General features: G+C 46.0%; 2 protein-coding genes and 1 long non-coding RNA gene across 3 annotated transcripts in view; 2 read left to right on the top strand and 1 right to left on the bottom strand.

Moving 5' to 3' along the window:
• The window catches only part of LOC132998918 (uncharacterized), a 91,469-nt gene that overhangs the window by 28,268 nt on the left and 48,484 nt on the right, over positions 1–14,717 (bottom strand). The gene's annotated exons all lie outside the window — the stretch shown is intronic.
• On the top strand, positions 5,112–6,512 carry LOC132998613 (allograft inflammatory factor 1-like). The gene is made up of 4 exons (XM_061068340.1): positions 5,112–5,349; positions 5,610–5,651; positions 5,780–5,945; positions 6,214–6,512. The coding sequence occupies exons 1-4, from the start codon at positions 5,127–5,129 to the stop codon at positions 6,299–6,301; spliced, it is 519 nt and encodes a 172-aa protein (XP_060924323.1). The 5' UTR covers positions 5,112–5,126; the 3' UTR covers positions 6,302–6,512.
• On the top strand, positions 6,621–7,403 carry LOC132999058 (uncharacterized). Its single transcript, XR_009678022.1, has 3 exons — positions 6,621–6,776; positions 6,907–7,013; positions 7,115–7,403. It is a non-coding gene; the product is annotated as an uncharacterized LOC132999058 (long non-coding RNA).

Genomic DNA, 14,717 nt, shown 5'->3' with positions numbered 1-14,717 from the left:
GTGGCTAATAGCGCCACCATGTAGCCAGGACTAAGCATTACATCAACCTGACCACTGGCCACAATAAAGTACATATTATACGTTGCACATGGGCCTCATGGTTAAATGTGAGCAGAGAAAGTGAAAAAAGAAAGAGGAATTGACTCCTTGAAACTTTCCTCTTTAACAAAAAATGTACTTTTGCAGAAGTTAAGTAAATAAAGTTTATTTCCAGGTAACATGGAAACAGGTTGTAGTGGCAATAATCTGGCTTGTAGATCCCGAGTGGAAGCGAGAAGCGGCGAGGCACACGACGGTCGACAACATAGTATAATCCGGCGCCGGAGTGGAGAGCGAGCCAGGCATATATGGAGGAGATAATGATGATTGGACTCCGGTGTGCCTCATCTGCCGTCGCCAGGAGCCACACCACGCCCCCTGACACACACAACACACAGGAGGAACACAACAGAGAAGGAAGAGAAACAAAACAACAACAACTCACAACCCACAATCCTCACAGTACCCCCCCCTCAATGGACGCCGCCTGGCGGCCGGCCCGGCCTGTCCGGGTAACGAGCATAAAAGTCATTAAGGATGTCAGCGTCCAAAATAAGGGAACGTGACACCCATTGTCTCTCCTCTGGGCCATATCCCTCCCAGTCCACGAGGTATTGATAACCACGACCACGCCGGCGTACGTCCAAGATCTTATTAACAGTATAAGCCGGGTGGCCGTCTATGATAAGGGTGGGTGGAGGAAGCTCAGCAGGAGGGCTTAGAGGACTGGTGGACACTGGCTTGAGGAGAGAGACGTGGAATGTGGGATGAACTTTCAAAGACAAGGGGAGTTTAAGTCTCACCGCACAAGGATTTATGATGCGATCCACCTCGAATGGACCAATATATCTCGGAGTCAGTTTACGGGATTCGGTCTGGAGAGGCAGATCCCGGGAAGATAACCAAACCATCTGTCCCGGTTGGTAGTCCGGAGCAGGGATGCGGTGACGGTCAGCCACTCGCTGATTGCGGGCTGCCGTACGGACGAGGGCTGCCCGGGCCTCGCGCCAGACCCGACGAGCACGCTGAAGATGCTCCTCCACGGATGGCACTGCCACGTCAGCTTCCTGGGATGGGAAGAGAGGAGGTTGGAAACCATTACAAACCATGAATGGCGACATACCTGTGGCGGAGCAGACCAGGGAGTTGTGCGCATATTCGATCCAGGAGAGGTGTGTGGCCCAGGAAACCGGATGTAGAGCTGAAACACAGCGTAGGGCTGACCCCAGATCCTGGTTAGCCCGTTCTGTCTGGCCGTTGGACTGCGGATGGTAACCGGAGGACAAGCTGACCGACGCCCCCACCGCTTGGCAGAACGCCTTCCACGTCCTCGCGCCGAACTGAGGACCCCTGTCCGATACGATGTCCACCGGGATGCCATGCAGCCGGAAAACGTGCACGACCAGCAGGTTTGCTGTCTCCAGGGCGGATGGAAGTTTGGATAGCGGGATGAAGTGTGCCGCCTTAGAGAAGCGGTCAACGATGGTAAGGACAACAGTATTGCTTTCAGAGGGAGGAAGACCCGTGATGAAGTCCACCGCGATGTGCGACCAGGGGCGGTGAGGGATGGGTAAGGGGCGCAGCAGTCCCGCAGGGGCCTGATGAGAAGCCTTGCTTCGGGCGCAGACAGAACAGGCAGCGACGAATTCTCTGGTATCCGCCGCCATGGAGGGCCACCAGAAACGTTGTTGCAGCAGAGCCAGGGTCCGACGGGCACCAGGATGACAGGCAATCCGCGAGGAGTGTCCCCACTGCAGAACTGGAGACCTGACGACCTCAGGAACGAACAACCTGTTCGGTGGACAGCCTTGCGGAACCGGCTGGTCCCTCTGGGCCCCCTGGACCACACCCTCGATCTCCCACCCGGCTGCTCCCACCACGCAGGCAGAAGGCAGGATGGTGTCTCCGGACGTGTCATCCATAGGAAGAGCAAACTGACGTGACAGCGCGTCCGGCTTGATGTTCTTGGATCCAGGACGGTAGGTGAGTGTAAATTGAAAACGTCCCAGGAAAAGTGCCCACCGGGCCTGGCGAGAGTTGAGCCTACGAGCAGAACGGAGATAAGACAGGTTTTTATGATCGGTCCACACAATGAAAGGTAGCGTAGATCCCTCAAGCCAGTGCCTCCACTCCTGCAGAGCCAGGACAACCGCCAGCAACTCCCGGTTACCAACGTCATAGTTTCTCTCCGCAGGTGAGAGCTGGCGGGAGAAGAAGGCACACGGGTGCTCCTTCTGGTCGGTGGTGGTACGCTGCGACAGCACGGCTCCCACCCCGGAGTCAGAGGCATCCACCTCCACCACAAACTGTAACGCAGGGTCAGGGTGAACAAGAACAGGTGCCGATGAAAACAAACACTTAAGTTTAGCAAACGCCCCCTCAGCTGTAGGAGACCACTTAAAAGGAATCTTGATCGAAGTCAGCTGCGTCAGAGGTGTAGCAACAATACTATAGTCTCGGATAAATCTGCGGTAGAAATTAGCAAACCCGAGAAACCTCTGCAATTGCTTCCTTGATGTAGGAGTGGGCCATTCGGCCACTGCCTTAACCTTGGCAGGGTCGGTCTTGATTTGCCCCTTCTCCACAATGAAACCCAAAAAACTAACAGAACATACATGAAAATCACACTTCTCCGCCTTCACATATAACCTGTTCTCCAGGAGTCTTTTGAGCACAAGCTGGACATGTTGCACGTGCTCCTGGTGGTTACGGGAGAAAATCAAAATATCATCTAAGTACACAAACACAAAACAGTTAAGCATGTCCCTTAACACGTCGTTCATAAGGCATTGAAACACAGCAGGAGCATTGGTGAGGCCAAAGGGCATAACCAAATATTCAAAATGACCCAGGGGGGTGTTGAACCCCGTCTTCCACTCATCCCCCTCCCTAATCCTCACTAGGTGGTAGGCGTTCCTAAGGTCCAATTTAGTAAACACAGTGGCCTCATGAAGGGGTCCGAAAGCAGAGTCAATGAGAGGGAGGGGATACTTGTTCTTAATAGTAATGTTGTTGAGGCCCCGAAAATCGATACAGGGTCGCAAAGACTTGTCCTTCTTCTCAACAAAGAAAAACCCCGCCCCCAACGGAGATGACGATGGCCGAATGAGACCCGAGGCCACCGATTCGGTGATGTATGTCTCCATGGTGATACGTTCAGGCCTGGATAAATTATAAAGCTTGCTGGAGGGGTATGGAACATTCGGGAGAAGCTCAATGCCGCAGTCATAAGGTCTGTGAGGGGGAAGGGATAGAGCATGGGCCTTACTGAACACCTCCTGGAGGTGGTGATACACGGAAGGTACGGAGCTAAGATCCACTGGCTTGGGAGGAGACAGCGGCATAGGGGGAGTGGAGGGAACGGCGGAACGTAGACAATGGGCATGGCAAAATAAACTCCAATTAAGCACGGAAACAGAGGACCAGTCAATGTGGGGGTTATGTAGCTTTAACCAGGGTAGACCCAACACCACAGGGGAAGTAGGAGACGGAATAACAAAAAAAGATATGGCCTCATGATGGTTACCGGATAACAACAGGGAGATGGGGCTAGTGCGGTGAGTAACCTGAGCCAGGAGCCTGCCATCTAAAGCAAACACCCTCTTCGGTTGAGCAAGAAGCTGACAGGGAACCTGAGCCTGTGAAACAAAACTAGAGTCAATAAAATTGTCATCCGCCCCCGAATCCACCAAGATGGGCAGCGAACGGGAGGCTTGATCCCAGGAAAGAGTACCTTTGATCAGGAGACGTGGAGGAGACGAGCACACAGAAGACTGACTCACCAACGCCCCTCCAGTGGTTGGTGAGCCCCCCCTTTTGGCAGAACCGGGCAGTTGTCTCGGAGATGTCCATCCTGCCTGCAATAGATGCAGAGGCCCTGTAGCTGACGACGTTGACGCTCCCGTGGAGGTAGTCTCGCCCTCCCCAGCTGCATGGGTTCCTCGGCGCCGGAAGAAGATGAAGCAGAGGCGGTCCGCTGAGGAATCCGGTCCGGACCGAATGGTGGTGGTGTGGAAGGTGTAAATCCACGCTGAAAAGGACCCAGTGTCTGAGTCACGGGAGGTGCACGGCAACCCCCCCCGGATCTCTCCCTGCGTCTCTCGTGGAGGCGACAGTCTAAGCGAATTGACAAAGAAATTAATTCGTCCAGTGAGGTGGTCTCATCACGAGCAGCTAGTTCATCTCTCACCTCGTCTCTTAATCCCCGGAGAAACACCCCCTGTAACGCTGCCTCGTCCCACCCGCTCTCGATGGCTAAAATGCGGAAGTCCACCGAGTGTTTAGCTACGGAGTTAGCTCCCTGGCGTAGCGACAGGAGCCGGCTACTGGCCTCCTTGCAGCGCAGCGGGTGGTCAAAAACTTTGAGAAACTCCTCTGAGAACGAGGTAAACGAAAAACAAACTGGGGACTGACTATGAGCGAGGGCTACAGCCCAAGCCGCGGCTTTATCAGAAAGCAGGCTCATCACAAAAGCAATCCGTGACTTCTCTGTGGAATACGTTAAGGGCTGTTGATCAAAAACGAGTTTGCACTGAAAAATAAACTCCCTACCGGAACCTGCCTGGCCAGTAAACCTAGCGGGTGTAGGTATGAAGGGCTCCCGAGGCTGAGAGGGAAGAGAGCCCGAAGCAGAGCCTGATGGTGCTGGAGCTGGAACCGGAGTCGGAGCTGGCGGAGACGGCTGCGAGGAGAGGTGCGACGCTATCTGCTCCACCCGACTGCCGATCAGGCACACCTTGGAGGTAAGTGTGGTGATTGCTTCCATTGCTTCAAGTAGCGCCTTCTCGTGTTGTCCAACCCGGTTCTCCTGAGACGACAACGCCAGTCTGAATTTCTCCGTGTCTGTGGAGTCCATGTCGTGGCCGGATTATTCTGTTAGGGTTTGTTAGATCTAGGACCCCACAGCAGACACGGAACGAGAAGTAGAGGTTAAGTAAATAAAGTTTATTTCCAGGTAACATGGAAACAGGTTGTAGTGGCAATAATCTGGCTTGTAGATCCCGAGTGGAAGCGAGAAGCGGCGAGGCACACGACGGTCGACAACATAGTATAATCCGGCGCCGGAGTGGAGAGCGAGCCAGGCATATATGGAGGAGATAATGATGATTGGACTCCGGTGTGCCTCATCTGCCGTCGCCAGGAGCCACACCACGCCCCCTGACACACACAACACACAGGAGGAACACAACAGAGAAGGAAGAGAAACAAAACAACAACAACTCACAACCCACAATCCTCACAAGGCCTTTCTTTCAGATCCCCAATATGCAGAAGAGGAAGAGCTTGCCTCAAAGCTTGAAATGTTCAAAAGTGAGTATTTAAGGGCCACTAATCTATATTCCAATGTTTCCTTTCCCACAGTGTTTTCTTTATTTTATGGTTCATGTATTTTGTATACTATGTGTATGTAATGATCACAATTTTTTTCCCAATGTTTGCCTATAAAATGTTTGGTCGCAGGTAGTAGACAAGTCGACTATGGGACTAAAGCATTCACAGAGGAATTCTGTTCAATGTTTTATTTGGTGGACTGTGAACTTTGAATGAGATTGTGTTTTCTTGTATTGCAGAAAAATACATGGAGTTTGATATGAATGACAAAGGAGAAATAGGTAAGCCACATTTTTTTTGTTATGCCACATCAGGCAACTTCTGCTCACAGTTGTGGCCCAGAATAAATGTCTATTCACAGAATATGTGTTTGTATAAATCTGTAATAATCAGTATAATAATTTCACAGATATAATGGGGTTAAAACGAATGTTGGAAAAATTGGGTCTGGCCAAGACTCACCTGGAGCTGAAAAAGATGATGTCAGAGGTGGTTGGAGGGACGTCGAAAGACACTTTTGGCTACAATGACTTCCTGAAAATGATGCTGGGAAAAAGAAATGCAATACTAAAACTGTGAGTATTAAAAAGAGAGTGGCAGAAAACCCAAAGTTGGGTAATAGGAGGTTTAGTAGTTATTGGGTAGGTTGATTGCCTTTGGTCGAAATCCAGCTGATCAAATTAGAAATGGGTTACCAAAATCAACTAGTGTCTCAGTCTTTAAACATGAAAAACTGAAAAGAAAAAATCAGGCTTAACATGCCTGTTTTTCTGAATCAAAATCTGTCAAAACTTTACAACAATATATTTTAAATCAGCTGACTTGTCATTTTCTTCATTGAAGGATCTTAGCATTTGAATGCATGGGGAAGGAACAGGAGCAGAAGGATGTTGGACCACCTCGTCGCAAAAAAATCTCAGACCTGCCTTGAACAAGCTCTCCATCCTAACCTGGAATGAGTCTCATCGAGACTCTTTTTTTATGTTAACTCCTAAATGCTTTAAAATTCATGTCAATAGAGGAAAATCTAAAACTTTTGTATTAAATAACTGAATCTACATAAAAATATTTGTGCATTCTGTGTTGTGTGATTATGACAGAAGCTTTAATACTACAAAACCATACTGTACCTACAACCTGGTGATAAGTTAAACATAAAATATAAATGTATGTTATATTTTGATTTGCTCTATTTTTGCTTTAAATGTTTTTGTGATGAAATGTTATTCGAAAAATAACAAAATCTATATACATATAATAGAAAGTAACTGAAACTATACTCATCCATTAACAGGTCAGAGATCACTCCCTAGAGGAGAGAACTAACTAGAATTAAATAATCTTCTGTTCTTGTCTAATGCGTTTCTTATTTTTTCTACCAGCTCCAGGCGACGTCCTGACCAGAGGTAAATACATTACTCAGTTATTCATTGTTCACCTGACTGCTGCTCACATCAACAGTCTCCACAGAAACAACACAATGGATGTTTATCTTTGAATCATGTAATTCATCTCAATGTTGGAACCTTTCTGCAGAAGAATATCTGAGGATCACACAGAAAGCCAAACTCTCCTACGGCGTGTTCATCGCCAAGAGCTGCGTCTACGGAGCCTTCGTGGCCTTTTTGGTTTGGAGACTCCAGGTTTGTTTAAAACACAAGAACAATGATCAACTGTTCTTCAAGTTCATAAAAAACCTTGTTTCATTTATATGGTTTTGATTCCTCCGTTGTGTCCGTTGCAGAGTTCAACTCAGAAGCAGAGGAAGTGAGACCTGAGCGTGAAGGAAAATGAACGGTTGCTTTATGTAAATAAATCTGAGAACAAAATAATCCTATAAAGCTGTGAGTCGCAGTGCATTTGTACTCGTACGTAAATATAAAATGTTAAAATTCTGCACTTAGTCGATAAATCAGCTTGTTCTTGTTAAAGATGTTAAATCTATAAACGACCTGAAAACAGAATAATCTGCAGCAGACTTGTTTTCACTGCTTTATAATTCTCTGTGTTTGTTTGTGTTGCGATGCTTGTGTGATTCATTTTCCTCTCAATAAAAGCAATTCAAGTTAACTTTACAGATTTGTTGATTCATTTTTCTTTAAAACTCTGTCCCGTGCAACTTGATGTGTTTGGTAGTTTGTCTTTTGCCTGTTTCCACTCAGCGTCTAAAACAGACATCAAACCTGGACTCATCTACATATCAGGCACCGTTCACACTGTTAATTAATAAGACATTATTAGATAAATGACAGCATCCGTCACAACTCTTGTTGATATGCAGTTAGGATGCCCCCCCCCCTTGTTGTTTCCATATGCTGTCCCACACTCAACTGATTCTGAGGTATTTTTAGCAGCTCACAAACTAGCCTGTTTTCTGAGAATCACCCGTTTTCTCACCCACACATGTTGAACCATCTCAGCTCAGGAAACCGCAACAAGCTGGTACATCAAGTTTTTCCAATGATTAAACTGAGTATTGACTTTTTAAAAGATTTATTTCGGGGTGTTGAGCCTTTAGGTCGAGTATGAAACAGGAAAATAGTTTGGAAGACAAGCAGCAAAGTGTCGGGTCAGAGCCAAATCTGCTGCAGGAGGAATAAAGACTAAGCTGTTATTATCTGTTGTTAAATCATTTGACCTTAAGGGTTTATGTTACTCATATCGACGTTTTGGACTCTGCGCAATCTTACAAAGTGAAGTGCAGTTTTCTACATGAATAAACTGTGAGAGGAAAAGTAAAATGTGAAGAGTGTGAGTCAACCACACAACAACAGGAAGTCATTGCTCTCCTCTGTGCACAAAGGCAGAGCAGAGCTTCTGTTGGTGAGAAGACAAACCGGGGATGGAAACTGAGCAGAGGAGTGGAGAGCGACAGCAGGAGAGAGGATGTGGTCACAGAGCAGCCTGCACATCGTTCTCTGTGCTGAGAAATGACGGAGCTGCAGCATCTCACTTCACCACAACCTCCGGCCCCCGAGCCTGCACCTGCATCTCTGCACGAACCCACACCCACACTGCACATCTCTGAGCTAACAGCTGGAAAACCTCCACTTCTGTGTCAACTGAAGCTACACAACCAACCAGCACGTGTTGTGTTGCACACAACAGCTGATAAAATGTTGCTGCAGTCCCAGATATCACATTATGACATTAGAGGAAGACAAAGAGAAAAATATATGAAAATATAACATTTTTAGGGCTGCAAAGCAGCACTGGGTGGGCCCGAGCACATCCATTTTGAAGCGTTGCATGCTTTTTGTCTGAAAAAACAAAAATAACCAGTTCTGAGAGAGAGAGAGAGGTAACCTTTGCAAGACATAAAGTTTCCTTTGATCTAGGAAGACTGAAATTAAAGGATTCATGGTCCATGTATGTCCGCGTTACAGAACATCATGTTTTAATGGCGTGTAATCAAACTTTGACGCCACGCCACGGTCACACTGTGTGATTAAAAAAAAATCCGTCAGTCAGTTTTTATCTCCATCTTGTCGTGATGACACTCATCTCAATTTGACGTTGATCCGATGAAAACCCTGGTACAAGTGTATCAAAGAAAAAATGTGGAATATGGCCAAAATGGCCACTAAATGCAATATAGCAGGCTTCCTGTTGTGTTTTTCCAATTGCACCCAGAGACTTTTTTGTTTGTCTGGTCATGATACACCTGTATATCGATTTTTGTGAAGATAGGTCAATGGGAACACCTTCCGGGGGTCTCGGGCTGTCTCGGGGGGCACCGTTGAGCCATTTTGCGACGCCCATTGAAAATTCCTTCAGAATACGTACATTTTCACCACTTTCTAACTTTCTGCAAATTTTGGTAAGAAGTTGAGCATGTTAAAGCCCTCAAAAAGCCAATTCATTTGCCTGAATAATAATAATAATAATAACTAGGGCTATGTTGTAGCACTAACGGGCCCGAGCACACGCGCGTTTCAAGTCTGTTGCGGTCGGGGAAGAGAGAACGTTGGATGAGCAAGCGCTCGTCTCCGCGTTGCATGCGTTCGGCACTGCGGCAAGGATAAACGCTTCACTTCCTGTAGCCACCAGGGGGCGCTGTGATTTTAAGTCACGATTTCTGTGTAGATGTCTTCAGGTCGAGAATCTTGTCTTATGTGTCTAGTTTGGATTTGATCAGACCAAATATGTCTGAGATACAGAAACTCGTGTGTTGATGGCGTTTCATCAAACTTTGACGCCACGCCATGGTCAGAGGCTCTGACGAAAAAATAAAATTTTGATAACTTTGAATCTCCATCTTGATGTGATTAGACTCATATAAATTTTAAGTTGATCTGAGGAAAGCTCTACGACAAGTATATCAAAGTAAATATGCAGAATATGGCCAAAATGGCCACCAAATCCAAAATGGCGGGCTTCCTGTTAACTCTAGCATATCTATCCAAGAGACTTATTTCTTTGTCATGAAAAGACACATATCCCCGTCGATTTTCGTAGCTGTAGGCCAATCGTAGTGCCGGGGCTACCCTTTAGGGGGCGCTAGTCAGTTATATTGCCACGCCCATTCCTTAAACCCATCAGACAGCTTTCAGGGGGGGGCTGTTGACACACACATGTAGTTTGAGGGAGATTGAACCTTGAACACCGAAGTTATAGCAATTTCGTGTGTCATGGCGAATTGATGAACTTTGATGCCACGCCATTAATATGGCGTTTGACGAAAAGTCACAGTAATCTTATATCTTCATTATCAATGTCATGAGACCCATTTGACATAGTTTCACATGGTTGCGCAAAGTGGATGAGGAGTTATACTTCCAAGTGTAAGACGTACAAAAAACAAGACATTTCCTGCTGCCACCAGGGGGCGCTGTGATTTTAAGTCACGATTTCTGTGTTGATGTCTTCAGGTCGCGACTCTTATCTTATGTGTGTAGTTTGGACTCGATTGGACCAAATATGTCCGAGATACAGCCGCCCGTGTTTTGATGGCGTTTAATCAAAATTTGACGCCACGCCACGGTCACAGGCTCTGACGAAAAGTTGATTTTTTTGATAACTTTAGTACTCCATATTGTTGTGACGACACTCGTCTAAATTTTAAGTTGATCCGATGAAAGCTGTACGACAAGTACATCAAAGTAAAAACGTGGAATATCGCCAAAATGGCGACTAAATCCAAAATGGCAGACTTCCTGTTCCTTATTTCATAACGCACTGAGAGACTTTTTTGTGCGTCTGGTCACGATACACAACTGGGTATTTGTTTTGTGAGGATCGGTGAATGCTAAATGAGGGGCTTATCCGTAGGTGGCGCTATTGAGCTATTTTGCCACGCCTATTTCCAAATCCTACAGAATATGACCATTTTCACACATTTCTAACTTACTGCAAAGTTTAGAAACTATTTGAGCATGGGAAAGCCCTCAAAAAGCCAATTTAACTTGGGGAAGAAAAAAAAAAAAAAAAACTAGGGCTACGTTGTAGCACTAACGGGCCCGAGCACACGCGCGTTTCAAGTCTGTTGCGGTCGGGGAAGAGACAGCGTTCAATGACCAAGCGGCCGTCTCCGCGTTGCATGGGTTTTTTGCACTGCGGCAAGGATAAACGCTTCACTTCCTGTAGCCAGCAGGTGGCGCTGTGATTTTAAGTCATGGTGTCTCTGTAGATGTCATCAGGTCGTGACTCTTGTCTTACATGTCTAGTTTGGTCTTGATTGAACCAAATATGCCTGAGATACAGAAGCTCGTGTTTCGATGGCGTGTAATCAAACTTTGACGCCTGGCCACGGTTACACGCTGTAACCTATAGTTGATGTTTTGATAACTTTAGTACTTCATCTTCTTGTGAAGACACTCATCTAAATTTTAAGTTGATCTGATGAAAGCTGTACGACAAGTATATTAAAGTAAATATGCAGAATATGGCCAAAATGGCCACCAAATCCAAAATGGCCGGCTTCCTGTTTACTCTAGCATATCTATCCAAGAGACTTATTTCTTTGTCATGAAAAGACACATGTCCCCGTCAATTTTCGTAGCTGTAGGCCAATCGTAGTGCCGGGGCTGCCCTTTAGGGGGCGCTAGTCAGTTATATTGCCACGCCCATTCCTTAAACCCATCTGACAGCTTTCAGGGGGGGGCTGTTGACACACACATGTAGTTTGAGGGAGATTGAACCTTGAACACCGAAGTTATAGCAATTTCGTGTGTCATGGCGAATTGATGAACTTTGATGCCACGCCATTAATATGGCGTTTGACGAAAAGTCACAGTAATCTTATATCTTCATTATCAATGTCTTGAGACCCATTTGACATAGTTTCACATGGTTGTGCAAAGGGGATGAGGAGAAATACTTCCAAGTGTGAGACGTACCAAAAACAAGACATTTCCTGCTGCCACCAGGGGGCGCTGTGATTTTAAGTCACGATTTCTGTGTTGTTGTCTTCGGGTTGCGACTCTTGTCTTATGTGTCGAGTTTGGACTTGATCGGACCAAATATGTCCGAGATACAGCCGTCCGTGTTTTGATGGCGTTTAGTCAAACTTTGACGCCACGCCACGGTCACAGGCTCTGACGAAAAGTTGATTTTTTTGATAACTTTAGTACTCCATATTGTTGTGACGACACTCGTCTAAATTTTAAGTTGATCTGATGAAAGCCCTACGACAAGTACATCAAAGTAAAAACGTGGAATATCGCCAAAATGGCGACTAAATCCAAAATGGCGGGCTTCCTGTTGCTTTTCTCATAACGCACTGAGAGACTTTTTTGTGCGTCTGGTCACGATACACAACTGGGTATTTTTTTTGTGAGGATCGGTGAATGCTAAATGAGGGGCTTATCCGTAGGTGGCGCTATTGAGCTATTTTGCCACGCCTATTTCCAAATCCTACAGAATATGGCCATTTTCACACATTTCCAACTCACTGCAAAGTTTAGAAACTTTTTCAGCATGGGAAAGCCCTCAAAAAGCCAATTTAACTTGGGGAAGAAAAAAAAAAAAAATAACTAGGGCTACGTTGTAGCACTAACGGGCCCGAGCACACGCGCGTTTCAAGTCTGTTGCGGTCGGGGAAGAGACAGCGTTCAATGACCAAGTGGCCGTCTCCGCGTTGCATGGGTTTTTTGCACTGCGGCAAGTATAAACGCTTCACTTCCTGTAGCCAGCAGGTGGCGCTGTGATTTTAAGTCATGGTGTCTCTGTAGATGTCATCAGGTCGTGACCCTTGTCTTACATGTCTAGTTTGGTCTTGATTGAACCAAATATGCCTGAGATACAGAAGCTCGTGTTTTGATGGCGTGTAATCAAACTTTGACGCCTGGCCACGGTTACACGCTGTAACCTATAGTTGATGTTTTGATAACTTTAGTACTTCTTCTTCTTGTGAAGACACTCATCTAAATTTTAAGTTGATCTGATGAAAGCTGTACGACAAGTATATTAAAGTAAATATGCAGAATATGGCCAAAATGGTTCACCAAATCCAAAATGGCCGGCTTCCTGTTTACTCTAGCATATCTATCCAAGAGACTTATTTCTTTGTCATGAAAAGACACATGTCCCCGTCGATTTTCGTAGCTGTAGGCCAATCGTAGTGCCGGGGCTGCCCTTTAGGGGGCGCTAGTCAGTTATATTGCCACGCCCATTCCTTAAACCCATCTGACAGCTTTCAGGGGGGGCTGTTGACACACACATGTAGTTTGAGGGAGATTGAACCTTGAACACCGAAGTTATAGCAATTTCGTGTGTCATGGCGAGTTGGTGAACTTTGATGCCACGCCATTAATATGGCGTTTGACGAAAAGTCACAATAATCTTATATCTTAATTATCAATGCCTTGAGACCCATTCGCCACAGTTTGACATGGTTGCGCAAAGTGGATGAGGAGAAATACTTCCAAGTGTATGACGTACCAAAAACAAGACATTTCCTGCTGCCACCAGGGGGCGCTGTAATTTTAAGTCAGGATTTCTGTGTTGTTGTCATCATGTCGCGACTCTTGTCTTATGTGTGTAGTTTGGACTCAATTGGACCAAATATGTCCGAGATACAGACGCCCGTGTTTTGATGGCGTTTAATCAAACTTTGACGCAACGCCACGGTCACAGGCTCTGACGAAAAGTTGATTTTTTTGATAACTTTAGATCTCCATATTGTTTTGATGACACTCGTCTAAATTTTAAGTTGATCCGATGAAAGCTCTACGACAAGTACATCAAAGTAAAAACGTGGAATATTGCCAAAATGGCGACTAAATTCAAAATGGCGGACTTCCTGTTACGTTTTTTATAATGCTCCAAGAGGCTTTTTTGTGCGTCTGGTGACGATACACAACTGGGTATTTTTTTTGTGAGGATCGGTGAATGCTAAATGAGGGGCTTATCCGTAGGTGGCGCTATTGAGCTATTTTGCCACGCCTATTTCCAAATCCTACAGAATATGGCCATTTTCACACATTTCTAACTTCCTGCAAAGTTTAACAACTTTTTAAGCATGGGAAAGCCCTCAAAAAGCCAATTTAACTTGGGGAAGAAAAAAAAAAATAATAATAATAATCTTATCAATTTCAATAGGGCCTCCCACCGGAGGTGCTCGGGCCCTAACTAGGGCTACGTTGTAGCACTAACGGGCCCGAGCACACGCGCGTTTCAAGTCTGTTGCGGTCGGGGAAGAGACAGCGTTCAATGACCAAGCGGCCGTCTCCGCGTTGCATGGGTTTTTGCACTGCGGCAAGGATAAACGCTTCACTTCCTGTAGCCAGCAGGTGGCGCTGTGATTTTAAGTCATGGTGTCTCTGTAGATGTCATCAGGTCGTGACCCTTGTCTTACATGTCTAGTTTGGTCTTGATTGAACCAAATATGCCTGAGATACAGAAGCTCGTGTTTCGATGGCGTGTAATCAAACTTTGACGCCTGGCCACGGTTACACGCTGTAACCTATAGTTGATGTTTTGATAACTTTAGTACTTCATCTTCTTGTGAAGACACTCATCTAAATTTTAAGTTGATCTGATGAAAGCTGTACGACAAGTATATTAAAGTAAATATGCAGAATATGGCCAAAATGGTCACCAAATCCAAAATGGCCGGCTTCCTGTTTACTCTAGCATATCTATCCAAGAGACTTATTTCTTTGTCATGAAAAGACACATGTCCCCGTCGATTTTCGTAGCTGTAGGCCAATCGTAGTGCCGGGGCTGCCCTTTAGGGGGCGCTAGTCAGTTATATTGCCACGCCCATTCCTTAAACCCATCTGACAGCTTTCAGGGGGGGGCTGTTGACACACACATGTAGTTTGAGGGAGATTGAACCTTGAACACCGAAGTTATAGCAATTTCGTGTGTCATGGCGAATTGATGAACTTTGATGCCACGCCATT

This window comes from Limanda limanda, chromosome 3 (assembly GCF_963576545.1).
Source record: "Limanda limanda chromosome 3, fLimLim1.1, whole genome shotgun sequence".
In the NCBI taxonomy this organism is placed as follows: domain Eukaryota; kingdom Metazoa; phylum Chordata; class Actinopteri; order Pleuronectiformes; family Pleuronectidae; genus Limanda; species Limanda limanda.
Note: the sequence above shows the minus strand (reverse complement) of the source record. Positions and strands in the feature narration are given on the sequence as shown.